General features: G+C 33.5%; 10 protein-coding genes across 14 annotated transcripts; 5 read left to right on the top strand and 5 right to left on the bottom strand.

Annotated features, from left to right (window-relative positions):
* Positions 1-43: 43 nt before the first annotated feature.
* On the bottom strand, positions 44-7,064 carry Crag (DENN domain-containing protein Crag). Of its 2 annotated transcripts, none has more exons than XM_015929674.3 (7): positions 6,872-7,064; positions 6,125-6,791; positions 1,918-6,054; positions 1,450-1,845; positions 1,237-1,354; positions 903-1,139; positions 44-827 (listed from the first exon to the last, which is right to left on the bottom strand). In XM_015929674.3, the coding sequence occupies exons 2-7, from the start codon at positions 6,680-6,682 to the stop codon at positions 655-657; spliced, it is 5,619 nt and encodes a 1,872-aa protein (XP_015785160.1). In that variant the 5' UTR covers positions 6,683-6,791; positions 6,872-7,064; the 3' UTR covers positions 44-654. The 2 variants fall into 2 exon arrangements, with proteins under 2 accessions (XP_015785160.1, XP_015785161.1); XM_015929675.3 differs by having other exon boundaries at positions 6,125-6,759.
* Positions 7,065-8,187: 1,123 nt separating this feature from the next.
* LOC149094782 (uncharacterized) lies at positions 8,188-9,459 on the top strand. The gene has a single exon (XM_089266716.1). The coding sequence runs from the start codon at positions 8,328-8,330 to the stop codon at positions 9,078-9,080; it is 753 nt and encodes a 250-aa protein (XP_089122842.1). The 5' UTR covers positions 8,188-8,327; the 3' UTR covers positions 9,081-9,459.
* Positions 9,460-9,831: 372 nt separating this feature from the next.
* Positions 9,832-14,881, bottom strand: Dis3l2 (Dis3 like 3'-5' exoribonuclease 2). Of its 4 annotated transcripts, none has more exons than XM_089266713.1 (6): positions 14,426-14,881; positions 13,734-14,052; positions 13,591-13,654; positions 12,984-13,085; positions 10,455-12,902; positions 9,832-10,376 (listed from the first exon to the last, which is right to left on the bottom strand). In XM_089266713.1, exons 4-6 carry the CDS (start codon positions 13,074-13,076, stop codon positions 10,332-10,334), a joined length of 2,586 nt encoding a protein of 861 aa, XP_089122839.1. In that variant the 5' UTR covers positions 13,077-13,085; positions 13,591-13,654; positions 13,734-14,052; positions 14,426-14,881; the 3' UTR covers positions 9,832-10,331. The 4 variants fall into 4 exon arrangements, with proteins under 4 accessions (XP_089122839.1, XP_089122837.1, XP_089122840.1 ...); XM_089266711.1 differs by having other exon boundaries at positions 13,601-13,654; XM_089266714.1 differs by having other exon boundaries at positions 13,734-13,929.
* Positions 14,882-15,216: 335 nt separating this feature from the next.
* On the top strand, positions 15,217-17,123 carry LOC107362470 (hyccin). Its single transcript, XM_015929543.3, has 4 exons — positions 15,217-15,588; positions 15,682-16,175; positions 16,270-16,555; positions 16,647-17,123. The coding sequence occupies exons 1-4, from the start codon at positions 15,367-15,369 to the stop codon at positions 16,914-16,916; spliced, it is 1,272 nt and encodes a 423-aa protein (XP_015785029.1). The 5' UTR covers positions 15,217-15,366; the 3' UTR covers positions 16,917-17,123.
* Positions 17,124-17,623: 500 nt separating this feature from the next.
* LOC107362469 (uncharacterized) lies at positions 17,624-19,041 on the bottom strand. The gene is made up of 2 exons (NM_001323126.1): positions 18,974-19,041; positions 17,624-18,893 (listed from the first exon to the last, which is right to left on the bottom strand). The coding sequence occupies exons 1-2, from the start codon at positions 19,039-19,041 to the stop codon at positions 17,624-17,626; spliced, it is 1,338 nt and encodes a 445-aa protein (NP_001310055.1).
* Positions 19,042-20,489: 1,448 nt separating this feature from the next.
* LOC107362812 (putative peptidyl-tRNA hydrolase 2) lies at positions 20,490-22,017 on the top strand. Its single transcript, XM_015929947.3, has 3 exons — positions 20,490-20,699; positions 20,767-21,101; positions 21,190-22,017. Exons 2-3 carry the CDS (start codon positions 20,780-20,782, stop codon positions 21,654-21,656), a joined length of 789 nt encoding a protein of 262 aa, XP_015785433.1. The 5' UTR covers positions 20,490-20,699; positions 20,767-20,779; the 3' UTR covers positions 21,657-22,017.
* A 546-nt stretch (positions 22,018-22,563) lies between these two features.
* LOC107362771 (uncharacterized) lies at positions 22,564-23,849 on the top strand. The gene is made up of 4 exons (XM_015929898.3): positions 22,564-22,688; positions 22,755-23,060; positions 23,128-23,258; positions 23,316-23,849. The coding sequence occupies exons 1-4, from the start codon at positions 22,632-22,634 to the stop codon at positions 23,593-23,595; spliced, it is 774 nt and encodes a 257-aa protein (XP_015785384.1). The 5' UTR covers positions 22,564-22,631; the 3' UTR covers positions 23,596-23,849.
* LOC107362772 (large ribosomal subunit protein eL13) lies at positions 23,818-24,552 on the bottom strand. The gene has a single exon (XM_015929899.3). The coding sequence runs from the start codon at positions 24,512-24,514 to the stop codon at positions 23,903-23,905; it is 612 nt and encodes a 203-aa protein (XP_015785385.1). The 5' UTR covers positions 24,515-24,552; the 3' UTR covers positions 23,818-23,902.
* Positions 24,553-25,471: 919 nt separating this feature from the next.
* Positions 25,472-26,071, top strand: Trs20 (trafficking protein particle complex subunit 2). The gene has a single exon (XM_015929380.3). It carries the CDS (start codon positions 25,563-25,565, stop codon positions 26,007-26,009), a length of 447 nt encoding a protein of 148 aa, XP_015784866.1. The 5' UTR covers positions 25,472-25,562; the 3' UTR covers positions 26,010-26,071.
* A 57-nt stretch (positions 26,072-26,128) lies between these two features.
* LOC107362341 (large ribosomal subunit protein eL13) lies at positions 26,129-26,844 on the bottom strand. The gene has a single exon (XM_015929379.2). It carries the CDS (start codon positions 26,792-26,794, stop codon positions 26,183-26,185), a length of 612 nt encoding a protein of 203 aa, XP_015784865.1. The 5' UTR covers positions 26,795-26,844; the 3' UTR covers positions 26,129-26,182.
* Between the last annotated feature and the right edge of the window lie 15 nt (positions 26,845-26,859).

Below are 26,859 nucleotides of genomic sequence, written 5' to 3'. Positions count from 1 at the left end.
GAATAGTGACTATTTAATTAGTTAGACACTTCTATCAGTATCCTTTATTTAGTAAAATAATTTTATTGAATTCAAACATAGATGCCCTAATGTAAATTGGTACAAAAAAGTGTATACTCTACTGTTATTAATATACAAATAAATTATTGCAATTAGCACAGTGAGCATCTGTAAGACAAGAGATCGTCACAATAATATTCATATTAGGGATCTTGGTCGAGTTGAAAACTTGAAGATGAACAAAAGAGGACCAGAATAGGAGGCGAAGGGAAGGTTAAAAAGACAAGAAGTTGACATTTACAGCATGTGAAGCATTAAGCAGTTTTACCTAAAAAAATGCAATTGCATATTGATTGATATAAATGATATGAATAACATAAATATGTAATAAGATTGCGAACATTTTTCTTTTGAGCATTGAAAAGAAAATAATTATAAATAAGTTTTGCCATTTGTAAATGCCTAGCCATTCTTAACGGATCTTAAAGTATATCTATAGAAATGGTGAATAGCCTTTAAGGATTTGATTTAGATTGAAAATTGATTTTATCATTTATACCAATATTTGCACCAACGTTTTAATTTTAAGGCAAAACTTGAATTAGATGCTGTTTTGTCAACTAACATTATCTATTACTAGATTCAAAGTTTAGTTTATATAATTGTCTTCTGCTTATGGTTTTCAAATGGTTTAAGCTCCAGCTCTTTGAATATCCGTCGACAAAAAATTGCTTTTAAAGATGGAGGTTGATCTGCTTCAGTTAAAACTGATGGATATTTAGCAACCAGAGTTTCATGAGCCCGACGATATTCACGATCAAAATAATCTAGATAAAAATGAAGAAATATTGAAGGAATTATTAAAGATGACAATTTTAAACAATTTTAAGATCAAAACTTACTTTGGTCGATGTTTTCACGACCCATCGCAACGAAGGATAAATAAAGTAGATCTCTATACATGCTATAATACTTTTTGTTTCCAGTTGCACCTTGTTTGAGTCGTTCATTGATGAGAAAGTTCATTGCACTAATCATATCGTTGCACTGAAGTGCTTTTATGATTTGTTTCATCAAATTTTGCTGGATCTTTCTTTCATCAGTGACTAACGCATGAAGCAATGATGACCGAGTTTCATCTATTCAAAGAAGAACAAGAGATTAATCATTAATAAACGTATTTTTAAACCTTTTGAAGCATTATTTTAAAAACGACAGCAATCTATAGTTACTTACTTGTTTCTTTCCATAGACCGTACATCGGTCTTTCAAAATCTTTATGTAGCTTATGATTGTCCCAAATACAATGAATTTTGACACTTCTAAAATCTAAATTTTTGTATTTATCAACATCCTGAAATGAGAAAAAAATAGATTAATATTCAAGTTTCGAAACTCGAAAAACGATAACCATTCTGAGAATTTAGAGGAATCAATATTCTATCTCACCTTTTTATCTTTCATTAATGATGTTGAATGAAGACATAGACCATGAATATGTGAAGGAAGATTAATTCTTTCAAAATACCAAAGCATGTTCCAATAGAGAATGGGATGATCGTCAACGAACTCCGGTTTAAGGACACAACTGTCGCCTTCACTTTCGAACACATTCTCAAGTTCCTTCCTCAATACTATCGGGCTGAGATATGGAACAGTAAAAGGTTCAATAGACTCGTAACTTGCACTATACTGAGTTTGATATGAAAGCTCATCATTGCATGAACTTTTGGAATTTTCATTCTCTGAAATATCTTCTTTTAACGTTTCATCTGTTTCATTTGTTTTATTATCATTATTTAAAACTTTATCCAGCGAATCCTCGATTTCTGTTTCTTCTAGTATCTGCAGAAATAATAAAAAGAGGAATGAATTAGTGGAACCAATTTGGATCAACATTAATCAAATGTAACTTACTTTCAATGAGATTGTTAATAGTGGGACAAAACGAGAGTTGCAAAAACAACATTGAGTGTTCAGGTTAGAGTCATCAGCTGACCATGATTCCATGATTTCTTCGTCGTAAAGAATAAAAGAGCAAATGTGACATCTACAGCATGACGTGATTTCAATTTCAATGACAGGAGGAGATTGATTGTTTGGTATCAAGTCTTCATGGTAATACTTTTCAATCGTTTCGAAAAGTGGCGGGTAATTATTAGATTTCTGTTGTGAGAAGGCAAAACCTACAAGATTTTGGGCTATACTTCCCTCTCTGGATCTGAGATCATCAGCACTATCAGCAATACTGTGTCTCTTGAAATCAAGTGACCGTAAGCTTTGACAATCATCATCATCATAACCAAAATTGGCAGGAATTTTTTCGGCGACTAGACTAGCGAATTGAGAAAGTAACAAGGCTGGACCACTAACTCCAGTAGAATAAGAATTCTCTTTAGATACTTTGGACGGAGAATTCGTTGCTGAAGAAGCAAGAGTATTCTTAAATCCTGTGATACGATTTGCCATTGTATTGGCAGCTGACTTGATGGTTGAATTAACTAGTTCAATGTGTTTATTAGATGCAAGTTTTGCAGTCCATGGAGAGTAACCATAACTATTTAACGATGTTTTGTCTTCATCAGTCTCATCGGAAACATTATCAGTTGAGACGACCTTCTCTTCTTGTTCATTGACCTCTTGAGAAACTTCACAAGGTGAAGATATTGAAGTTGGTGGTGCAGTTTCAGATCGAGTCATTGAAGGTTTACTGCTAACAGATTCTTCAGTTTCTTCACTTCTAGCTTTGAACAGACTATTAAATTTGCTACTTAACTTTTGCCTAACTAGACCACTGTGAGATGTATTAGTGTGAAATGTAGAGCTTCGTGTCATGGGTGGTGTTTGTTTAGAACTCGAGGTAGGCCCCACAGCTAAGCGAGTAGCAAGACGAAAACTAGAACGTAATGTTGAAGCCACTCGCCCTTCAGGGGAGAAGATACTCATGTTCATAATATGATCTTTAATAGGACTAAATGAAAAAGTCTTATCCTCTTCGTTACTATCACTATCAGATTCTTCCTCAGATTCGTCTCTAGATCCTGATTTGGATGACACTTGCTGTGATGACTGGGAATCGGGCGTTTCATTTCCTGGATTTTTATCACAAGCTGGATCTTCTTCAGGGATTTCAGTACAAGTTGTGAGACGGAACTTATCTATGCCAGACGGATCGTTTTCTGTTTGATTTTTTCCCTTGATTACTCTTTCATTTGAAGGAGAACATGAACTCTCTTTTAATGGATCATTTTTTTCCATTTCTGCTTTCAAAGCTTTAAAAGTCCCTTCTTTTAAATTGTGAATGATTCTAGCATCATTGCCAAAACTAAATGATCTGAAGTAAGACGTTCTATTTGAATCCTTGATTGGTTCACTCTTGCACTGACTTGAAGTTGATATTGGTGAAACAGGAGTGGGTTGGTTTTGATCTTCACTTTTGTGTCTTTTACGCAAACTTTGAAAGTTTTTGATAGAGAGGTTGAGAGATTCACTATTTAAAGCTGAATAACTAGTCATTAAGACTCCAGCTGGACTGTTATAGTCATCAAGATAGGAAGGACCGGATGATGAATTTCGGACAATATTACGAGTCATAGAGCGAAATTCATTTAAATTACGGTCCGCTTTGCTTTCCTTTTTGTTGACAATCTCTACTGGTTTGGTCTGGTCAATTTTGGTATCTACTGAGATTGTTGAAGTATCTAAATCAGTTTCAATATTATAAATTGAAGAGCCGTAACCGGCATCAGACTGATTTGAGCTGATTTTTTGGTGAGTGTAAAGATTTGTTACTGCTTTACTTTTCACGATAGATTCGTCAGGTGGATCAGAAAAGACATCATCTTCTTTGATTGTTTGAGGTGAAATTAAGTTTGCTTGAGCAGATTTTTTGCACTTTTTAAACTTAGCTATCCCAAGAACAACATTACGAAGTTTTGTCCACATAAGAGAAGCACTAGAATCACCTGATGGCCATTTACTCTCAAGTACAGCTTTGTTATAAAGACCATAAGTTATTGCATTCGGAGTAACTCCACAGCGACGCATTTCAGAAAGCACTTTTACAGCCAAAATAGGTTGACTATACAGTCCACAAAGAAGCATGAGTATTCTGTAACAAACTTCATCAACAGGATGGAGATTCAATGATTGCATCCTTTCTAGTACTGAATATGCGATCCTAAGTTGCTTTGCTTTAACCATACCGGCTATGTTGCCCTCAACAAAAGCTGGAAGATGAATAAACCATAAGCTATAACAATAACTTACAAGACATTTAGCCCAAGTCAATGGTGCTTCAGAATGATGACGGGCTACTCTTTGAGCACTTCGAATTTCTTGTTTAGTCCGACGTGACATTGGACTAGCTAAGGCAGCAGTTGATCCTGTTCTTGATAAATTAGAAGCATCGATTGTATCTTGATCAAATGAGTTTTTTGTTATAGTTGAATGCAAGTGAAATAATGACTTATCTAGGGCAGGGAAACACGAATACGAATAAGTTTCATTGGAAATTGGTTCAGGAGCAGGAATGAATACTGTTCGGTCATTGTGAGAAGAATCATCGATGTCTAATAAACGAATTTTTAAAGAATTTTCAAGATCCCCGTAGGCTTCGATTCTATCCAGGCATTCATCGAAGAAAGCCAGACTAGCATTTTTGTCAGAAACAAATGAACGCTCTTCAATAAAACGAGTGAACATTTGGGTCCGCATCAATATATGGTAGAATCGTTGATGAGCTTTATCACGGGATTTAATGAAACCTTGAAAATCAAATAAGGAGTTAGGGTCAGTAGCTCCAATTGTAGGTGCTTTAGTGATAGGTCTCAGATATGCACGAAAATTTTTCAATATTGATGCCATGAATTTAACAAATATTTCTTGAATTTCTAAATCGATCGTACGTTCACGTTTTCGAGCAGCCATACCATCATTTGAAAATGGTGAAGTTGAGTTACGAGATTTAGATTGAGGGTTATATGTTTCGTTGTTTGTTCGCGGATTAGGTTTCAATAATTTTTCATAAAGTTTTTCTAGTGTATTACGAAGAACACGGGAAGGTCGTTTAGGTAAAAGTTTGAAATTGAGAATCTTTTTGTGTTCAGAGATATAAATTGAATTTGTATCCAAGTCGACACAAGCTACATCCAAAGGTAATTCATACATGTCAAAATAACGAGAATCAACACCAACAATGAAAGGTAACGGTGCATTGAGAACATCACACAAGCCTAAAGGACATAATGGTATGTAAGGACATTGCCAATGGAATGGAAAGATGAGAGATGTTAAAGCTTCAGCAACACTAGTTAATACATCAGGTCGTAACGAATGAAGAAGAATTTTTTGTTCAGCTAAAACAAGTAGCAAGACTGTGATACTGTTTTCAGGCCCAAGATTGCGAAGAAACTGAGTGAAAGAAGCTCCACTTAGAGGTAAAGGCAGGTCTTCAGAAGGTTGAGAAAGTAAAGCAGCTTCATCAAGAGATAGTCCTAGTTGAACTTGTATCTTAGGCCTTTGAACAGATGGAAATGGCACATCCAACATGAAATGCGAAATATATCTTTCAATCGGTATATTGTGCAAAACGTTAGGTGAACAACACGTCATGTGATATAAAAAAGTGAGAAATTTTTCGAAGGTTTCAAAAAAAGGCCATCGAGACAGAATGCAAATTGATTTGACAGAGTTAAGTGTTTTTGCTGCTTTATCCTCGACAGTAATAAAATTAAGTCTGGATTTCTCATCTTCGTTGAGGAGATCTTCATCGAATTTTTCATAAAAAGTTATTGCAGCTCCATACACCTTGACAGCAGCATTGGAGGTAAGAACAAAAGTTGAAAAGAGTGGACGTGGTTGTTGACACTTTTTGGGCCAACATTCAACAGTAGCTCCCATAGGCATACAAAACAAAGGTACAGATTGCGGTAATGAGTAAGAATCATGATCAACCGGGGGAAATCTTTCAAGTATAGTTGGTTCATAACGCAATAAAGGTGGCCTATTCATAGATTTTTTATAACAAATGAAAACATCACTTCCAATTATGCCCTGAAAAAATATAATCATTGGTATCAGTTTCAAATACAGTATAAAAAATTTCAGAAAACGAATTACTAACCTTATTCAAATTTTTGTTAATTTGACAATAGGCATGTGGTGGGTTTTCGTTCTTATTACCAAGAACAACACAAATATCAATAACAACTAGTTGATTACATGGGGCATTTTCTTTGGCTCTTCGATAAGTGAGAAATGTTCTTGAAGTACCATTATTGACATTAGCTATTTTACCATATGGTGTAAGATAAACTACTTCACTATCTGACATAACTCTCTCTTTAGCTTCATAAAGAACTCCAATATCAACCAACGGTGGTTTATCTGTACCTCTTTTATAGCACAAAAAAATATTTTGAGTACGAAGACTTCCATGGTTGAGATCAGCTGGAAATCCTAACGGAGTCGTTTCAATACAGTGATAACCTTCGGGCGCTGTTTCACCTTGACTTGCAATTATCACAGTAATATCAGTAATAGGAGGTAAACCAATTCCAGAAGATCCTATTGGACTCAATGATGGGCTTGTACCTTCTCGAGAAAATGTTGTGGCTTCAGTTGACTGAATAGTAGGAATACCAGCAACCACAAAATAATCACAAATGCGTTTTTCGTCCATCAGCAATCCAAACAACAAATAAGGAAAAGCTAGTTATTTTTTCTTAATTCTTCAGGTTTAACCAGCTCAAGTTTTACCTGTGAAGATGAACGCAACAATATGAGTAAACCTAGAATCAAGGACATGAGTAGGGAGAAAACAGGTAATCAGGTAATTTCAAAAATATTAACAAAACTCCAAAACACTCACCAACTCATTTTGGATAGCCCTGAATGTACACAATTTTGTCTTTAAATTTTTAATCATAATTAACGTTTAACCACTAATTTTTTATTGTATTTAACGATGGTTAAAAATGTAAATAGAAAACATCATGGTTGGTAAGGCCCAAGAAGTTCAATAAGGTAATCAATGTAGCTGTAACTCACTGCAATATTAGACTGCAATACCCCTGTAAATATCAGCCTGTTATTCAACCAGGAAAGGTAATAAACCCGAGAGATGTCACTACAAAAATTAAGAAAACCAGAGAGTAAAGCGGACTTTTCAAATCCATTTTATTTTTTAATCAAGAAATTTTACTTTAATTTTGATTGTTTTAGCAGGCAGACGTTCTGATTAAAAGCAATGGGTGACAATTAAGAATAAAAAGGAAGTTAAGCTTCGGGTTTTTATTTGCTACTGTAAATAAATTGCTCACAATATGAAATGAAACGAAAGGTATTATCTGTTGAAAAGCACAATGAACCTGATTATTATTGACTTGATGTACCCAACAATTAAAGAGATACAATGAACAGATTGTTTAGTTGAGGATAAAGAATTTACAATGGATATGAATCACGATTGAATTGAAATTGATTAAATTTATATACAAATTTAAACTTTCACATTTCAACACGAAAAGTGTAAAATCTATAAAATATTTTAATTTATTTCCGATGGTCTCTACACATTTCCGACTGACTTTTGCTATTGAATATCCTATGAAATCAACTCTTGATAATTTTTCAAGCTATCAAGTAAATGTCTTTATTGATATTTTACAGTTAATCTGCTGATTATGAACAGAGAAATGCATTGAATTAGCAGTTGGTTTCCTTTAATGCCTCATTTACTTCATTAATTTTCCATAAACTTTTTCACCTTAATGAACTCAGCTCTGGGAATTTTTATTGATTGGTTTTGATGGATAAGAAATTGATGGACAACAGTTAATCTGTAAAAATCATCAAAACTTTCTCTTTTGAATTCAAAGCAAATCTCTCACCTAAAATTATAATCTAACCAGTAAATTAGCAGTTCAATTGTTTCACTCTTAAACTACACCAACTTGGAAAGTTAAATTTAATCTGAAATGGACAAAAATTGAACAAAATATGTAACAAAAAGATAGGAAAATGAGATTTTTGATTGTTTTTTATTGTTTTAACAAATGCGGAAAACGCTTTGTTTTCAAAGCTATTAGATTTTGGATTTTAATGGTAAAACCTGCAAATACTTTTATTGTCGCATCAATTGTAAAACTCACTCAAAGCACCTTCGATTACTAATTTAAAAGCAGATGTAACGGCTTAGACAGTTTTAGTGGTTAGTTAAACGAAAATGGTTAAACATCAATCTGTCAATTCAGCTTGGCAATTTTAACTAAAGCTACTAATAGTGACTGTAAATCCAGTGATTTTTAGCTGAAAATATTAAAAATATGTTATCCCACCGATGGTTGATAGTGTTATCCTTTACAATTGGTTCTGTAAGTTTGCAAGGTCTAACTTCATCTTCTTCAGAAACCTCATCAACATCAATCGAGCTTAATCAACAATCAACTGATATAGTAACTTCAGCACGCTCATACCAACGACAACATAATATTTACAATAACAATGGAAACAACGGAGGAAACAATCAACATAATAATAAACCATTCAACATGTATAATCCACAGGGCTGTTGTTCGTGCACTGAATGTTGTTCCTGTGATTCAAGCTCTTCTGATTATCCTGAAATCTATGATGATCCACAGTTGCCCTCCTCCTCTTCATCGGTACCTCACTCATCTGGACCATTATCACCGGCAGCTGCTTCATCGTCTTCAGGTTCATCTTCAGGTCCATTAAGTCCATTAATTAATAGATTTGGATCAACAACAAGACGATCAGTGATTGTTAGACGTCGCTTTATCAGGCCCAATGGTATTACTGTTGTTGAAGTGGAAGAGCAACCAAATCCACCTTCACCACTTCCCCTGCCACCACCATTGCCACCTCCTTTTTCATTCAGTAATCGACCTGGTGGATCCTCAATATTTGGTTCAAGTGGCCTTTTTTCTCGATTCTTACCCTCTGCCTTGGAACGCAACAACTCAACCCGATTTCGTCAAGTTAACAATCGAAATCAAATGAAAACAATCGCCAAAGTCAATCTATCTGGTAGCAATCAGAGAAGACAAAATCAGTGATTCAGTCAACTCAATATCCATTTATGCTCGTGATATTATTTCATGTTAATTCTGTTTACTCAAACTCTACAAAAAGGGCTCGAACAACTATTTTGTTTCCTTTCAAGAGCCGGCACTTCAAAATTCATTAAGTTAGCAAAAACTGAATAAAAGAGTGAAAGCTCAAAAGGTCAATCAATCAAGAAGTGAATTGTAACTAATTATGCTAATCTTTTCCATATTTCAATACAGCTTTTGAAAGATTTTGGATATTTAATCAAACTAAACTCGATTCGAGAGCAACATTTTCTAAGATTAACTTAAATTAGCATAATGTAACATACTGATCCATAGTGAGTTTATACCATTGCGATGATTATTTACAATAAGTTTCTTGGTTTCGAGATTTGTTTTACGCAAATTCATTACAATGATATCTTTCGCGTGAACTATTGAGATCCAAAAAGGTTGTTTGGTTCAAGAAAATCTGAGAAGAAGAAATCTAAAACTTAAATTTTATATTTATTTTCTTTAGAGATTTTCTTTCAAAATAATGGGAGTTTTTAAATCTTGGTTAATGAACATATTAATAATATAACTCTAATAATTAAGATTACTAGGATTTGTTTCTTAAATGCTCCAGCTACAAATCTAAGCATGATTCAGTTATAACTGAAACGGTAATTAGTGTAAAAGATATTTTAAGATAACTCTAATACTGGTTCACTGGTTTCAATTGATTCAACACGAAAAATGATTAGAACACGCAAGGTTTGAAGATAAAATCTTCGTTTTTTTTTGTTTTATTTTGTATCTTCTTGTGTTTTAACAACAATTATAAAAAATGTTGTAACATTGAAAAATTAAAGCAATTGTAATGCAAATGACACGATTTGATTCATTTTTTTGTTCATGAGTACGAAAATTAGGCATCAACAACCAGAAATTAAATACCCCTTGATGCATAATCACGAGTCAAAATTGCCTGAGATTCAGACTAAATTGCGATTAAATCTAATTTTGTTCTGTTTGCTGTTTGAGGCAGAAATATTTAAATCTAAGAAATTTTTATAAGAGTCCCTTTCGTTGTTCCTAAGGGCGTCGGTTTATACTCTGTTAAATCAAAATAAGGTGGAAAAAGAAATGGATGAAATGAGATAAAAAAGTCCATAATGCAAATTGATGAATTGGCAGTGATAATGACATTTTCTTTGAGTATAACATTGGACAGGTGAAGAAAGAAGCATCAATCACTTTAAGAAAAAAATCTCATTAATCACAAACTTCTTGATTGGCAAATGGATTGACAGCAATGACCTACAAAGAAAAAGTAAAGATTAGACTTTAAATGTTAAAGTGTTGTAGCAATTGACTTGCAATGCAAAAAAAACTTACAATCCATTTGTGGATATCGGATGGACTTATGGATACTTCAACATTAAGTCTGGAGAAAGGAGCAATTGTTTGAACCTCGGCTTTAGGACCTTTCCAAAAAAGTTTCATTACTTTAGACCCAGATACCGATTCTTGAAATTCAAAATGATCAACTTCAAGTTTATCACAATAAACACGACAAAATTCGTTACAATTTGTACACATAACGTCAAAAGAGTGATCATAAATTTGTACAACAACCGCCTCATCACGAACAACTCCACATTGTTTTATATACAGAGCCACAAAGAGTTTGCCACTAGCTGTAGAAGCTAATCTTGAAGCATTCTTCTTTACATTACAAACATTTGCTAATTGCTGCAGTTCTTCAGGACTATCTGAGACCATATTACCACACTCGAGTGCAGCAGCTAGAAGTCTATGAACAATAACGTCGGGATAACGTCGGATTGGTGAAGTAAAATGTGTATAAAGTTCAACATTAAGAGCGTAATGACGATAGAAATTAAACGATTGAGGAACTGCTCCAGCGCAAAAATATTTGGCTTGAGTAAGAGATCGCAGTAGAACATTAGATAAAGATGTATAAATTAATGGGTCATCGATTGAATTGAGAGCTTTTTGGATACTTTTCGCTGAGGAAATGTCTATTTGTTTCATTCCATTAGCAACACAGTACTCTTGGAATTGTTTTAACATTCTACCATCAGGAGGTTCGTGTCGACGAAGAAAAGCATGTTCAGGAAAAGTGTCATAAATTTTTTTAGCAACAGCCATATTTGCCATGAGCATGAATTCTTCGATGAGATAATGCGATTCTAAATGTTTATGAGGTGTGTAACCTAAAGGTAGACCAGATTCTGAGTCAAGAACAAAAGCTAATTTTGCTTCTCTCATATTTAGAGCTCCAGTTTCTAGCCTTCGATTACGAATTTGTCGAGCCATTTTCATAAAAATATTAACAGAGGAGCTAATTTCATCAATAGTCCAATCACCATAAACGTGAGGAACTTCTTCTGGTGTCCATTTTTTGTCTGGATTGTCAATCATATCTTGGGCAATTTCATAACTAAGTTTTATGCAACTTTGGATGATGCTGCGTCCAAACCAAGGTTCACCGTAAACATTTCCGTCCTCATCCATGGTCCAGACAACAGAAAAGGTTAGTTTGTCTTCACCAGGGTTAAGGGAACAAAGACATTCACAGAGAACTCGTGGAAGCATTGGAATCATCTTTTGTACTAAATAGAACGATGTAGTTCGCTTGCGAGCCTCTTCGTCACAGGGTAGCCCTTCTTTTAAAAAATATGAAACATCAGCAATATGAACACCAACCTCATATAATTGTTGACCATTGATAGATTTTTCATTTTCAATAACACGAAGCGATAAGGCATCATCAAGATCACGCGCTGTACTTGGATCAATAGTAAATACACAAACATCATGGAAATCCCTTCTAGTTAATAATTCCGTGTTCGGTATCTTGAAGTCGGTAGATTTTTGAACACAAGGAAGTCCATGCATTATGGTTTCATCAAATTCACTATCATCGATTCCGTTCTCAGTTAAAATAATCTCTGTTTCAACATTGATGTCACCAGAAGATCCTAATTTTTTGACCAGAGTACCCGTTGGTAATTTACTATTCTCTTCCCACGAGACTATGCGAGCAATAAACATGGTGTCTTCATAGTGGTTGGGATGATGTATAAAGTCAGGAGGACATTGATCCATAGGAATCAACATTCGAGGAATTTTACTATCTGTTGGACAGAACAAAGCCGTGTTGTTACGATCTTTAATCATTCTGAGTTTACCACCAGCAAAACGAGGGTGACCCTCAGAAATAATTGCTTTAACTTGGCCAGTTTTTTGAATAAATTCCTCCCAGTGAGGGCAACCAATGAAATTTTCAGCAGTTAGATTAATAAAATATGATGGTAAGCCCTCGGGAATGTTTACCTTGGATTCCTCAGTCTTTTTAGTTTTTTTCGTGGAAGAGCTTGGCGCTTCTTTATTTTTATTTTTCTTTTTGGACTTTTTACTGCTTTTCTCGGTTCCACTTTTAATTATTCGTAATTTAGATTTACTTTGAGGGGGCCTTTCAGGCTCTGAATCTTCCGAGTTTTCGTCCAGTTCATCGTCAATAACTACGGAGCAGTGGAATCTCTCTAGATCATTGATCATATTCATGATATAGTCGTCTGTGATTTCACATGGTGGAATAATACGTTGTAGATTCGTTTGTGCATTAGATTTTCCATTTTTTTCTTTTTCTTTCGACGATTTTGCTTTCGAGCTAGAGCTCGTTGGTTCCTCTTCATTTTTAGGCCAGAACCCTTTAGGCTCAGTCTGATCTTCTTGCATGGACACTTGGTTCTTTAAACTTTCGTCAATTTCTTTTCCCCATTCTTTCCATTTAAAACGGAGCTTTTCATATAAAATCTACAAGTAAAGACGATTTAAGAGTTAGATTATTGATTTATAATTTATTGTTTACTAATTTTGGAATAAGAAAATACTAACCTTCCACTTATTCGGAGGATTCAGGGCAACAGCAACCCTGTCACCATTGAAAGCTCTATTTCTACCTTCTATTCCTCCAATGTATATGTCCATCTCCCCGTCCTGCAAAAATTGAAATGAGAAGAAACAGAATTAGAAATGATTTGAGATTTAAATTAGGTTAGGTTAAAGGAATTAACGTAACCAAAATGCAAATAAAAATAAAAATAAAGTAAAAAAAGATTCAGAACAGTAAAAAGCAACAGAGTTGAGCCAATAAGTAATATCAGCCAACATATTATATAAACATAGTAGAGATAAGATTACTGAGCATAGCTATTTAGCAATAATCCTTATAATTTTCAATTGAATATCTAAGAAAAATATCAACTAGAATCTTGAACAGATTACTAAAGTGATATCATGGAGTATCATTACGAGCACTGCAAAGGGATCTGATTGGTTCAAAGAGGTATATAAAACAGGCAAATATTAAAAAATTATTGCTACTAAATAAAAGAGTAAATAGCACTAAAATAACATAAACAATGTACACAATGCCAAGCCAACACAAAACGCATAACTAGGAGAGGATTGTGTGACTTGAAACGAGAAAATAGTTGGGTACCAATGATTACCGGGGCACTAATATATGCGTCTTCAAAATTCTTTGGATTGATCCTTAGGACACCCTATAAAAGAAAAAAATTGGAGTTAGAAAATTGAGCACAGTAGCTAAAGAAAATAAGTCATAATAGGAAAAATGGTTACCTCAATTACTTCACCCTTTTTAAGGGCAGACTGTACCTCGCACAGAGGCATGTAACAATCAAATTTTTTGCTACTAGGGCTACTATTTGTACCAGTTTTAACCGAAGATTCAGATAACACAGAGCCAACAGTAGATGATTTGGTTAGGCCTGGTTTTTTGTTCTTTGTCGATGAAGAAGATTGTTGTGACATTATTCTGGAAGGTGTTGAAGAGGCAGAAGACTTAATAAAAGGAGATTCTAATTTATAAGATGATTTGTCAGTAGGAGTACCAGGTAAAGAGCATCTAGGACTAGTTAGTGTACTCGTTGGAGCTGATCTGTAGAAGAAACCACTATTAATGTTTTTGTTGCTAAAAACATTGCCACTATGACAGGTTTGGTTGTAAGGGTGATGATGATGGTGAAAGTGTGGATGATGATGTTGATTGTTATTGGTGTTGTTATGGTTATTGTCAAAGCTTTTATGATTAGCGTAGCTTGAAGTTGGGTAAGTTTGATGACTATGACTAGTTTCACGATGAGAATAGTTCCTTGATAAAGTACTATTATGGTTAGGCGTTGATGAATGGAAAGGTGAGGTTACATGATAATAGTCTCGTTGAGTTGGATTGAACATGTTATTAGTAGGAGATGGCGTTGATAGAGAACCTCGTCGATTAGTTAATGGTGAATTATAACCATAAGTATTACCATTTGCTGTGTAAGTTGGTAAACGGCTTCGCTGCACACTCATATCACAATCGACAAACCAGACTGATCGATAGTCAGTTGTGAAAAAAATTTTCAAATGGAGGGATGAAAAGGGTAAAATGTACTCAAAATTCAGTAAAATCAAAATTTAACAAAATATTTGATTAAATTAAAGTCAGGACGAAAAACGACGAAAGACGATGAAAATACAAAAGGTTAAAGTCACAAAGGTTAAAAAAAGAGCACAGCAAATCCTCAGAAAATATGAGAACAAAATATTGCAAAAAAGAAAATAAGATCAAAGGTGTTCAAAAGATGATAATTTGTTCACTGGAGTCAACCGAGAATATCAGCTACTTTTATATTTATAATTAAGGTGGCGATAATCACAATAATAATTAATGTGTGTCACAAAAATGATTATCAAAAATAGATAGGAACCTTTCCAGTTGTAAAGTAATATTTGTATGTAATCCACACTTTATGTTGCATAGAGAAAAAAGTCAGTCAAAAGAGTCGAATCACTGCTATGCTGTAATCGCCTTAGTTCAAGCTTTTTGCTCAGAAGTGATGAAATTTAAACCTAGCGCTACTTATTGTTATTTCTTATTAGCTAATAATTTCTTCAGTTTTTTTTGCTGATTTGTGTTTTTTGATTTGTCTTCTTTCCCCACATTGTCTTTCGATGAACATGATTTTGTACACCCAATTGAAAAGTGCTTATCCATGGATATTCCTCCCCCTTTGCGACAATAAATAATAAAAAATTAACCATCAAAACAATTTCCTTCAATTTTTATATTCAACCCATTGGCCTCTAGTCATCTAACTTTATCGTTTGCACCTTGTTTTTTAAAATTAGTTTTTAACTGTTCCACTATTGTCAATTATTTTATTTTTACCCCTTCTACTACTTTTTGTGTCATTCTCTATACTTAATCATGGCTGCGAAATCTCCATTATCAAAATCATCTGTTAAACCTGGTAAACCAAGAGACGCTATTGATGTTGTTAACGAATGGGATAGAATATTTGACAGACAATGGGAAACTATGAAGAAAGATAAAGAAATGTTGCTTGAATATGCTGAGGAGTTAATGGTCAATACTGAACTTGAAAATGCTTTGTACGTCGTTCTTGATGACTTCAAAATTACTGAGAGAGTAAGCACAAGTTTTCACTTTATAAAACTCTGAATTTTTGAAACCGGTAAAATTATTTCTCACCTCATGTTTGTTTTCGTTTCATTTTATCAGCTCGTAGAATGCATCTGTAAAATTCTTTTTGCGTATCGAAGGTCGGACTGTGAAAAATTACACCTTTATGTTCTTAATTATGTGCCAAGTTTAATGGGTTTGGCTATGCAAGCGTCAGTTAAGCCAAGTGATGTCAAGAAAAAATTCAAATGTGTAGAAACTTGTTTACTTAATATCTATAATAAGGAAATTCTTGATGAAGATGGCAAACCAAAGAAAACAAAGATTCGTATTCCTGATATGACTAAAGCGACAATCTATCATGATCCCTCTCAAAGTTCAGGTTCACCTAGCTTCATGGAACAGACCATGAAGTTTTTAGAATCAACTCTTCCTGATAAACCAATTCCATCATTTGGACCTTATGAACAAGTTGAAAGGTTGCATGCCAGTAATCGGAATAAAGTGATGACAGTTCTCATTCGAATCTATTATCAAAATTTGGATAATATTAGTAAAAATTCATGGAAGACTCTTTGTAAAGTAGTTTTAAAGTATGTTGTTCATGTTCTAATTCTTATGCAACATTACCATTTTAACCTGTTGAACTTGAATTAACCTCATCTTGACCTTTTCGTTTTTATTTAGAATTCTAAAATTAAGTGGACCAAGAAGTTCAAATGAACAAGCTCATGCCATAGCTACAGCTCAAGCTGCAGTTAATGCAGCCGGGAAAACGGGTTCAGGAATTATGACATTTGATGAAATGTTGGCAGTTGGCTTAGCTCGAATCCAAATTGCTAGTGAATGGTTGGTTGAGGTTCTTCGATGTGTCCATGTTTTCCTCTACAATGGACTTACTGATTTGGGATCAAAAGTTTTACAGCAAGCTCACCAACGAGCATTGCTTCATCTTTGGACCGATGTTCTTCTGGTAAGTTGAAATTGAAAGATTCCAAATTTGAATTGCTTTAATTACTCTAAAAACATTTTTCTTATTTCCTATTATCCTGTCATTTTCTTAGATGTCAAATGCCATGATTCATTCATTCAAGATTGATCCTACTCCTGACCCAGAACCTACAGATATAACTGGAAGTCGAACTGATGTCAGGTCACCAATATCAACTATACTTACAGCCACCTCTGCACAGCGACCCCCAACCACTGCAGCCACCTTTAAGCCTTCAAAATTACCTGAAGACATTCCTATCGTTAGTGCCAAACCTGAGAGATCTGCAAGTGAAGCTGGTGAATCTAGTACATCTCCTCGACCCACTTCATCTAAGGAATAATCGAAATAGATTTTAACCTTTAAAAAATTATTTTTAATTCATCTTTCAACACTTGTGAAATATCAATGAATTATGGATATCATCTTTAATTTGTTATAAGATTTTTATTACCTGTCAATGTTTTATTATTGTCATGTCATTGTAAAATTTACTGATGAGCTTGTTCATCTTCTATTTTCATTAAAACTGAATTTTACTTCACCTCAATTCGTTAAAGAGATACACTTTTTTATGTTACCAAAGGATTTTTTCATCATAATCATATTGTTAGAAATCAACAGACAAGCATGTAAAAGGCACCATTGCATAGTTTAATGACACTAAATGTCAACTTGTATTTTTCAATTTGTTCATTTACAAATAACAAGTTTCAACATGTGATTAAAGTATGTTATTATCTTGGGCTTTGTTCAGAAATCTTGTTCATAATAAAATACTCTTGATAATAAATCTGTTAAATCACTTGATTTGATGATACAGGGGTTAAGGGAACTGATAAACATGAAACTCAATGATTTGCTTAAAAACATTTATTGTGTAATTAACTTTTTATCATAAGGCATTTCTTGCTTGAAAATTTCATTTTAACAGAAAATATTGTATCAATTTTAACATAAGGGACAAAACAAATTCAGTTGTCCCGCTTAGATATAAAAACAAGTCGCATTATAAAATTTATAAAACAGAAAGATGAGCGATTTTCCCGATCAATCAACAACAACAATTTCTTCACCTGTTTCTGCCAGTCCTTCAAGCAACACGATAGCTCGTTGGGCTGTTCGCGTACGCCTCATACGACGTGAATACTTTTTAAGGTCTTTTTTCAGTGTGTCATCAGCAAGTAAATCATTAATTGCTATGATAAATAAATTTTCATCGAAGTCGTAAGGGCTAAATGCATATCCAAATCCCCTATCGAGTACTCGAGTTGCATTATCAAATTGATCACCAAACAAAGGTAAAACGAGCATTGGTTTACCATGGAAAAAGGATTCAACAAGAGTATTATTGCCGCCATGGAAAATAACCAGATCTACTAAAGGAATTACAGCTGGTTGATTAATAAATTGACTGCCGGAACAATTGGGAGGCAATAACAACTTATCATGGTTGGGCCCTTTCGAGATTATGTATTGATGAGGCGTTTTCGCAAAAATTCTCAACAACTTGTCCATCAAGATAACATCTGCTGAACCCATAGTGCCGAGAGTGAAATAAACTTTCTTTAAATCAGCTTGTAACCAAGTCAACTGGAAACCGAACGGTGCTCTAGCAGGAGGTCGAAGAAAATGATCAACTCTTGTCCAGTATTTCGGAGGTTTTCTACTTACTTCAATGTAATCAAACTCAAATGGGTAAATATAAATGTTGCAAGTTTCTGGTGGCATCCACAGTACGCCTTCTGGAAGATTAACTCCTCGAGGTCGTGCAAAGTCGGCCAATACTTTAGCGACCGGTGCTATTGCCGCATCAAAATCTTCTTTAAAAACTCTCCATTTTGACTTGGCAGCTCCAAAACCGTAACCAGAATACATTGGTGGACCGTATAAGTCTCGATAAATGCACAACGGATTGCTAGAAACGACACAACTCCAAGGAATACCAGAAGTTACTACAGCAGGAACGGTTACATAGTAATCCACTAAGATTAATTCAGGTTTTTCTTCTTTTATTATCGCAGCTATTTGATCATTCACGGCCATAACATTATTCACAAAATCAGTATAATATTTTACTTGTAACTCTAATTGATTTTCAGGTTTTTTGCGAAAAAAGTATGAGTCTCTGAGCATTTCTGTAGCCCATCTTTTTTGTGGATCCTCATCGTCTTTGTAGGCAGGATTGTCTAGTTCTCTAACTTTAAAAGGAGTATCTTCCAAGTATTTCTTGAAAGGTTTCGTTACAACAAAAAATGGCCCATGAAATCTTTGTTTAAAATAAAATGCCAAGCCAAGTAAGCTTAAAACATGACCTGCACTGATTCAAACAGACAAGATACATTAGATTCAGGATCAAAACAAATGAGAAGTATTAATAAAAACAGAATAGACACTTACCCGTCCATCGGTAGAAGCATAATTTTGTTTTTTTTGTGCCGATGACCTTTCAAATTACTTTCCTCCATCATCCGTTGCAAATAATTTCTAGCATATTGCTCTAAATCTTCTTCCCTTTCCACTGGATTCATTTAGATTCCATGAACTATTTCAAGCAACCAAAATAATAAATTGAAATACTTAAAAATCGAGGAAATAATATTATCAAAATGGGTACAAAGAATGGAAAGCAAATGAAGTTCTGTTTACATCTGATACAATGTGACTAAATGTTTCCTTCACTTTATTAAGTAGTCTCGAAATGAGCCAACTAAAGGTATTGCGGTTAATAAGGTTCAGTAATCTCTAACCAGAATGTTGAAAAAGAGATAAGGATTATTTTTAAGATTAAGAAACTGAAAAGACACAATTTTTAATTGTCATATGGTCATATCTTTCAACTTTCTCGTTAGAGATTAATGTACCTTGCTAAATGCAACACCCTTTAGAGTCTTAATTTGATTCCCATTGGCTGAAAATTGTTCATTATCTATTTAAACCAATCAGTAACGCGGTAGAGAACGTTAAATGATTGAAAAAATCTTCCAAGATAAGCAGCTATCTCCTTTGAGAGATGAAAAAATTTGTTTGTCAGACAAATAAATCATCAAATCAACTTGTTTTTGATTGCTTACTTTTTCTTGTTTCATACTTGTTTCATCGTTATATTGACTTACTTTTGTTTGATTTTAAACGCTGATTGTGTAAATTCAATTATGATGTTCTGTGAATCCTGATAATCACGATTGGTTGAAATAGATACACTTATGATAATGGAAAGACAAACAGATTAGTTAGACAGATACTTACAATTTTGGTTGTTGAACATTTTGGATCAAAGAGTTGTCATTTTAACCTAATTAGGCCCATCTTGCTTTAATTTTGAATCAAAATTTTTGATAGATATTTTGATTTTCAAATTATTTTTATCAATGAATCGATAATGGGTCGATTTTGATCTCTTGAAACCGTAAATTTTTGGCAAATAATGTAGAAAAGTTATTCGGTGATCAAGTGATGTCCACTCTTCGTCTTCTCGTCTATTCTGCTCTAGCTAATTCGCATTAAGATTATGACACCCACAATGTAGAGACAGTTTATAGCGAAAGTAAAGACCAATGATTAAGAAAATTATCATGATTCAGATTTTTTTAAATTTCATTGAATGTTAAATGGTTAATTTTCTCATGCCGATAGATTATTTGTCGTGGTAATAACTTTGACTGAGTTGATCAGAATATAATTTCGTTGGGTTACAATTTTATCTTTAGAAGTTTTTATGGTTGATTTAACATTGTTGATGGAGTAAACTAATTAAATTGTTTAGTCTTTAATAGTTTAGTAAACTAATCAATTAGTCTAATTGATTGAATAAAACTTAAAAATACTGGATATGGATGGTAACTCCATCTATGTGGTAAAAAACCTGTTTATGGTTCAATGAAGGAATGGCTGTGAGGCTGTGTGTAAACAATTCTATTTGTTCAGTATAGTTGCCTTTTATTTATTTTGAATAAAAACAGATGCTAACATCATGTATTAGTTGAAAATCATCTGGTTTGAATTCAATGATCTCAATTTATTCCTCAAATACTTCAATTATTCGATGACCTGTTGTCACTCAATTTCATTACGTTTTTATTTTTGTGAACTGTTTTCTCTGTAACATTAGTCAATACTTATCTGGGTAAGTTGAAGCATACGTTTTAACACTCTTTCCTTCCCTATCATTAATTTTATCTCTTTTTTACCAGGTGACTAGGTAAAATGAGTGACACAAGCGAACGTGGAGTTGGTGATGGCCAAGAAGGAAATGAAGAAAAAAAGATTTCTAATCAAACTGTGAATGTTTCACCTGAGGGAGATTCATCTGATCCAAAGACCAGTGGTCGAGTTGAAAAAAGTGGAGATGATAATAGAGGGATAGTTGATCCGGAAAAAGTACAAAGGCCAGATAATGCTAAGAAAGCCTTGAAAATTGATAGCGCCTGGTCAGCTAATCCAGAGATTGTTGATCAATTAATCGATATGGGAATTGACAAAGCCAAAGCATTACGAGCTTTATACTTTACCGGTAACAATTCTGCAGGTAATTAATCTTTCTATTTTTTGATTAGTTTTTACGAAGAAGAATCAATCCTAGAACTAATATACATTTATATATTTTGTGAAATTAGAAGCCGCTATTTCATGGATATTTGAGAATAGTGAATCTGATACATCATCTATCGATTTTGGAGAAAGAGAACCCGAAGGAGGTGCTATTGCAAATGAAGAAGACTGTGACGATTATAAAATGGTATTTGTTGTTAATTGTAGTCTAAATATGGGAGTAGGAAAGGCGTGTGCTCAAGTCGCTCATGCTGCCCTGGGTCTGCAGTTATTCCTTTTAGAGAACAGTAAAACTTATGCGAAACAATTTTCCAAATGGACGCAGGAAGGTGAAACGAAAGTTGTTCTCAAAGCTGAAAATGCTGACCATTTGTGTGTTCTTGCTGCAAAGGCAACCTCTCTAAAACTACCAAACTATTTGGTAAAAGATGCTGGACGGACTCAAATACCAGCAGGTTCGACCACAGTTTTATCTATATTTGGAAAAATCGATGTGGTTGACCAAGTTACTCGGCAACTCAAACTTCTTTAGATTGGATTGAATAAAGTGTTTAACACTTGAAAATTTCTTTTCCATCGCAGATGTAACTGAAAACCTTTGTAAAAAAATTCCATGATTGACACAAATTACTACAGATAATTGATGGTATTTGCTTTGCTATATTGTTCGTATCTAAATTTTAATTCAAATAATTATGAAAAGAAGGCTTGATTTTTTGTATCACAGTAAACTTAACGAAATTTAATTTGGGGAAATGTATTTCTCGATGAATTAATATTATTCCAAAGAAAATCATAAATTGTGACAATTTTGAGGAGCTGAATGATTACCAGGATTTATTGATACAAGAAAAAGTAATCTAAAATAAACGATTCGCACCGCTATAAACAAATTTTACACAACGTTTCAATTGCTTTTCTTGAATGATGAATAACTTTCATGGATTATAACTCAATTCATTGAAAACAAAAAAACTTTGAAGCCAATTTTTCGAGCTTTCACTATCTCTACTGAAGAAATAACACCATTATTCAATCACAGGCGATGCTACCGAAACTTATTAAAAATAAACAATGATGTTAATTTAAAGAATGTATTTTTTACTTTTCGTTGAATCAGTTGAATTTTATTATAGTTTAACTGAATATAATTATGGGTAACTGGATTAGCTAAATATAGTTTATGATACTAGCAGTTTCATTTTGAGGTCAATAATTCGAATTACTATCATGATTTGGTAATATTAATTTTTAAATAATGGACAACTTGTGTCATGGATGAATTTTAAAGTTCATCAACTTCATTATTAAGCTATTAATAGTTATATTTTTACTTTAATTATAATTTATTATCTTTTATTAAAAATTACCGATCTATCGATTGTTTGAAAGTTTGATGTATCGGACGTTTATTTTGCTTGTTTAAAATATTTCCCGCTTTCAATTTAAGTCAAGTCTTTTAATAATCAATTTATTGTTTATAATTAATAGTTTTGGGTATACGATTATGTCTAGTTTAAAAGAGTTCATTATTTACCAACATCTCAAATCACTTGCTGCAAAGGTACGTTGTTTTAAATTTATTTATCGATTTCAAGTAACTCGTGTTTTGTTTTCTTTTTTGTGCTAGGATAATGAAATAGACAAGGTTTTGCGGCTTCTGCTTTTGGATTATTTCCACCCCACTATTAATAATTTGATGAAAATTTTCAATCAAGCGCAAGAGGAACCGAAAATTAATTTGAGATTATTGAGTCAGCAGATCGATGAATCAATTGGACGCGAAGTTAATGAATATTACAAATATCTTTCAGGCAAAAAGAGTACTCCGGCCTTGGACGAGTTAATGGTTGAAGTCGAAAAATTCAAACTTGAATGTCAAAACCTCGCAGCAATCGATAGAGAAATCGCCAATGTAGCTGAAAGTATTGTAAAAGTATGTTTATCAACTTACTTGTTAGTTGCTGGTCGACATTTTTTAATCTGTCTTCATTATTTTACAGGGAGCCAACAAATTCTACGAATACATCGAAAAACATACGAAAGATTTCAAATTAGGATTCAAGCTAAATTACGATCACGCCACTTGTAATTTACTTTGTGCTAAAGCGCAAGCTACTTGTTTGAAAAAAAGGTAAAAAGACGAATCTTCAATATTGTCTCATATTCCTAATCAATAACTTTTCAATAGACTCGAGGAAACCGAAGAAGCTGTCCATAAATATGGTAAAAAGGAAATTGTCGAGCGTCTGAAAAGTAAAAGAAATGACTTGGAAGCTGAAAATCAAAGTTTGGTCAGTGAGCTGGAAGAAAAAAAGAGTAAATTAGATAAATATGAAAAACTTGATCCGAAACTGCTTAAAGAATATCTGGTCCTTAAAGATGAACTTAACTGCCGTTTATGGGCTTATCGGATGGTTGATAGAAGCTCGAATTGTTCACAAGGATCGATTGGAGACCAATCGTGTTAATTTTTAACTGGAGAAACATTTAAAGAAGAACTTACTTCGATGGCATGAATATTGCATCAATTGAAAATGTTTTAGTGTTAAAAACTGCTAAATCACAAGAAAATTTGTAAACATGACTAACTTTGTATTGACATTGCATTTGACAAGATTTGTTAGTCACGATGAGTTGCTTGCATTCAACATTTTTCAATATTGAAAATGAAATCAGATTTTACAAATAAATTTACGATCAAACAAAATGATTTTAATTTAAATATCAAGTTTAATTTGATAACTTTCTATGAATCCGTTTCATACAGCATTCAGGTTACTTTTTACCTGGACCATCCATACTTTCGGCGGCTTCCTTGGCTTTCTTCTCTCTGTAACCCACTAAAGTGGCCTTCCTTCTTGACATTCGTGCTAATTGGTAGGCTTTAAAGTTGGCCAATTTCTTGTCAACAATCTTCTTGGTAATGGTGATTTTCTTAGGCTTCAATGGCATGATTGTTCCTCTGATTGAGGTAACCAATTTTTGTACCTCTGGAGCAGTTGCCTTCTTTCCTTTACCAGGTCTTGAGACGATTTGGAGTCTATTCTTGTACACCTTAAGACGATGCATGTTACTTTCAACACTTTCATGTGACTTGTTCTTACGTCTTGGGTCAACAGCGATACCGATAGAACGAGCGTAGCCTACAGACATACCAACAGCTTTTAATTCAGTAATTGAAAATCCTCGTCCGAGTCGTTTCTTAATTGAATATCTCATTGTAGGACAGCTTACAACAGGCTTAAGGGAATTGGGTTTTGATTTTGTCAATCGTTTCCTTGCTCTTCGAGCCTTTCTGGCTGGTTGATTGAACCATGTTTTGATGTACCTTTGCCAATCCTTGTGGAAATGCACATTAGGTACCACATTATTACGAAACTTTGCCATATTTAATCACAATTAATAAAATTTGATGAATTAAACTAACACAATCATAAGAACTGGCAAATATCTTAGACCAATAATAATTCCGTTTCCGGACCTCTTTCTACTAACGCCATCTTCTGGTAAGCTTTTAGTTATTTTCAATTTTGAATAAATTGCAAATTTTGATTTTATTTTTTCGTGATTAATTTTGTTTGAAATTTATTTCATTGTTCAAGAATTATTAATTGACAACTGCTTGAATTTTTTAATGGTTTAAGCCAGAGCTTATTTCTGAATAATTATCAAAATGCGTTAGTTAACGCATTACTCATAATTTTCGTATTAATTTTGTTCAGAATAAAAATCTGAAGATTCTTACGATCAGTGCAATGTTTTTGTTAATAAGTTAATAAATCAATGTTAAATTACAGAAATAATAGTCAATAAACAGAAAATTGTCATTAAATTTGGATCGATAAAACAGCAAGGATAAGTGTGAAATATAAATTGCATATGATTTTACATTTTGGTGAACAGTGAATCTTTTTTATGGTAGAGCCTATTTGCACATGAATCGTGTGTAAATAGGCACCCAGACTAATTACACAAAGTGCACCTCCAACGCCATCTCATAAGGGAACTAATGTTGCGGAATGTTTTTGGTTATTACATTATTTTAAAGAGTCCAATTTTAATTCACGCTTAGCCTAGTGGGTAAAAGGTTGGGTTAAAGTAGAGGAGATTTTAGGTTCAAACCCCGGTGCTTTATTTTGTAGATTAGCTTAGAATCAGAATTTTTTTAGTAAAATTTTGTTGATTATTAATTGACAATGAATCAGATTTAATCTTATTTTAATTCTGCCTTTAACCAACACACAATTGTGAATGTAAAATTTAAAATTTCATGTGTAAAGTTGTAAAATAAAAAGCGCGCTCGACTCCTTGCTGATCCTACTCTTTACCCAGATTCTAAAGACTAGATACTTTTCTTGTGCAAATAGGCTTTACCCTTTTTTATTGCTTTATTTTGTGATTTTACTCAAATTGTAGTTCAAGTTTAATTTCCAAAATGTCTTTGATAGGCCAAGGATCGAATTATTATTTTGTTATTGTTGGTAAAAGTGATAACCCTATTTTTGAACTAGAATATACAACCAAGTCAACCGAAAAATCATCTGAGAATCGTAATTTATCTCAATTTATAGCTCACTCATCTTTAGACCTGATTGATGAATCTTCCTTTTCAGCTAACAACTCTAATATGTACCTTAAAGTTATCGATAAATTCAATGAGTATTATGTTACTGCGTTCGTTTGTGCATCAAGTACAGTAAAATTCCTTCTTCTACATGACGCCAATAAAATAGAGGATGCAAGCTTAAGAGCCTTCTTCACTGATATTTATGAAATCTATTGTAAATTTACATTGAACACCTTTTATGAACTTCATACTCCAATTCGATCATCTGTTTTCGAGAAGAAAGCTTTGGCTCTAGCAAAAAAGTATCTTCCTTAAACAGTAAATTGCTTTCTAAAATAATGTACTCCGAATTAAAATAAAGTTGTTTTATATTTAAACATTACGTTTGATTTGATATAAGAACCGAATGAAAAAAACTATGAATACACCAAGACTGAGGAATTTATAATTTGTTTATTATCTAACATACACAAGTACATTTTAAATTATTACTTTTTGCTTGGTCCATCCATACTTTCAGCAGCTTCCTTTGCTTTCTTCTCTCTGTAACCCACTAAAGTGGCCTTCCTTCTTGACATTCGGGCTAATTGGTAGGCTTTGAAGTTGGCCAATTTCTTGTCAACAATCTTCTTGGTAATGGTGATTTTCTTAGGCTTCAATGGCATGATTGTTCCTCTTATTGAGGTAACCAATTTTTGTACCTCTGGAGCAGTTGCCTTCTTTCCTTTACCTGGTCTTGAGACGATTTGAAGTCTATTCTTGTACACCTTAAGACGATGCATGTTACTTTCAACACTTTCATGTGACTTGTTCTTACGTCTTGGGTCAACAGCAATACCAATAGAACGAGCGTATCCTACAGACATACCAACAGCTTTTAATTCAGTTATTGAAAATCCTCGTCCAAGTCGTTTCTTAATTGAATATCTCATTGTAGGACAGCTTACAACAGGCTTGAGGGAATTGGGTTTTGATTTTGTCAATCGTTTCCTTGCTCTTCGAGCTTTCCTGGCTGGTTGATTGAACCATGTTTTAATATACCTTTGCCAATCCTTGTGGAAATGCACGTTAGGTACCACATTATTACGGAACTTTGCCATATTTAATCACTATTTAATTAATTTTATCAGAGTTACTTGGTTGAAAAACAGAAACCAACATCAAC

This window comes from Tetranychus urticae, chromosome 1 (assembly GCF_039701765.1).
Source record: "Tetranychus urticae isolate SD_2017Ah chromosome 1, NJAU_TeUrti_SD_1.0, whole genome shotgun sequence".
Taxonomy (NCBI): Eukaryota; Metazoa; Arthropoda; class Arachnida; order Trombidiformes; family Tetranychidae; genus Tetranychus; species Tetranychus urticae.
The sequence above is the reverse complement of the archived record's forward strand: the minus strand, read 5'-3'. Positions and strand labels throughout refer to the sequence as shown.

Excerpts from the sequence above, each read along its gene's own strand:
- Trs20 (XM_015929380.3), top strand. The coding sequence starts at position 25,563 with ATGTCTTTGATAGGCCAAGGATCGAATTATTATTTTGTTATTGTTGGT.
- LOC107362470 (XM_015929543.3), top strand. The coding sequence starts at position 15,367 with ATGGCTGCGAAATCTCCATTATCAAAATCATCTGTTAAACCTGGTAAA. Across the intron at positions 15,589-15,681 it reads ACTTCAAAATTACTGAGAGA|CTCGTAGAATGCATCTGTAA; the intron begins GTAAGCACAAGT and ends TCATTTTATCAG. Across the intron at positions 16,176-16,269 it reads CTTTGTAAAGTAGTTTTAAA|AATTCTAAAATTAAGTGGAC; the intron begins GTATGTTGTTCA and ends GTTTTTATTTAG.
- Dis3l2 (XM_089266711.1), bottom strand. The coding sequence starts at position 13,925 with ATGTCACAACAATCTTCTTCATCGACAAAGAACAAAAAACCAGGCCTA. Across the intron at positions 13,655-13,733 it reads AAAAGGGTGAAGTAATTGAG|GGTGTCCTAAGGATCAATCC; the intron begins GTAACCATTTTT and ends TTTCTTTTATAG. Across the intron at positions 10,377-10,454 it reads CCGATATCCACAAATGGATT|GTCATTGCTGTCAATCCATT; the intron begins GTAAGTTTTTTT and ends TTTTCTTTGTAG.
- LOC107362771 (XM_015929898.3), top strand. The coding sequence starts at position 22,632 with ATGTCTAGTTTAAAAGAGTTCATTATTTACCAACATCTCAAATCACTT. Across the intron at positions 23,061-23,127 it reads TAGCTGAAAGTATTGTAAAA|GGAGCCAACAAATTCTACGA; the intron begins GTATGTTTATCA and ends ATTATTTTACAG. Across the intron at positions 23,259-23,315 it reads GCTACTTGTTTGAAAAAAAG|ACTCGAGGAAACCGAAGAAG; the intron begins GTAAAAAGACGA and ends ACTTTTCAATAG.
- Crag (XM_015929674.3), bottom strand. The coding sequence starts at position 6,682 with ATGGACGAAAAACGCATTTGTGATTATTTTGTGGTTGCTGGTATTCCT. Across the intron at positions 1,140-1,236 it reads CGGTCTATGGAAAGAAACAA|ATGAAACTCGGTCATCATTG; the intron begins GTAAGTAACTAT and ends TTCTTTGAATAG. Across the intron at positions 828-902 it reads TCGTGAAAACATCGACCAAA|ATTATTTTGATCGTGAATAT; the intron begins GTAAGTTTTGAT and ends ATTTTTATCTAG.
- LOC107362772 (XM_015929899.3), bottom strand. The coding sequence starts at position 24,514 with ATGGCAAAGTTTCGTAATAATGTGGTACCTAATGTGCATTTCCACAAG.
- LOC107362341 (XM_015929379.2), bottom strand. The coding sequence starts at position 26,794 with ATGGCAAAGTTCCGTAATAATGTGGTACCTAACGTGCATTTCCACAAG.
- LOC107362469 (NM_001323126.1), bottom strand. The coding sequence starts at position 19,041 with ATGGAGGAAAGTAATTTGAAAGGTCATCGGCACAAAAAAAACAAAATT. Across the intron at positions 18,894-18,973 it reads ATGCTTCTACCGATGGACGG|TGCAGGTCATGTTTTAAGCT; the intron begins GTAAGTGTCTAT and ends TGTTTGAATCAG.
- LOC107362812 (XM_015929947.3), top strand. The coding sequence starts at position 20,780 with ATGAGTGACACAAGCGAACGTGGAGTTGGTGATGGCCAAGAAGGAAAT. Across the intron at positions 21,102-21,189 it reads TACCGGTAACAATTCTGCAG|AAGCCGCTATTTCATGGATA; the intron begins GTAATTAATCTT and ends TTGTGAAATTAG.
- LOC149094782 (XM_089266716.1), top strand. The coding sequence starts at position 8,328 with ATGTTATCCCACCGATGGTTGATAGTGTTATCCTTTACAATTGGTTCT.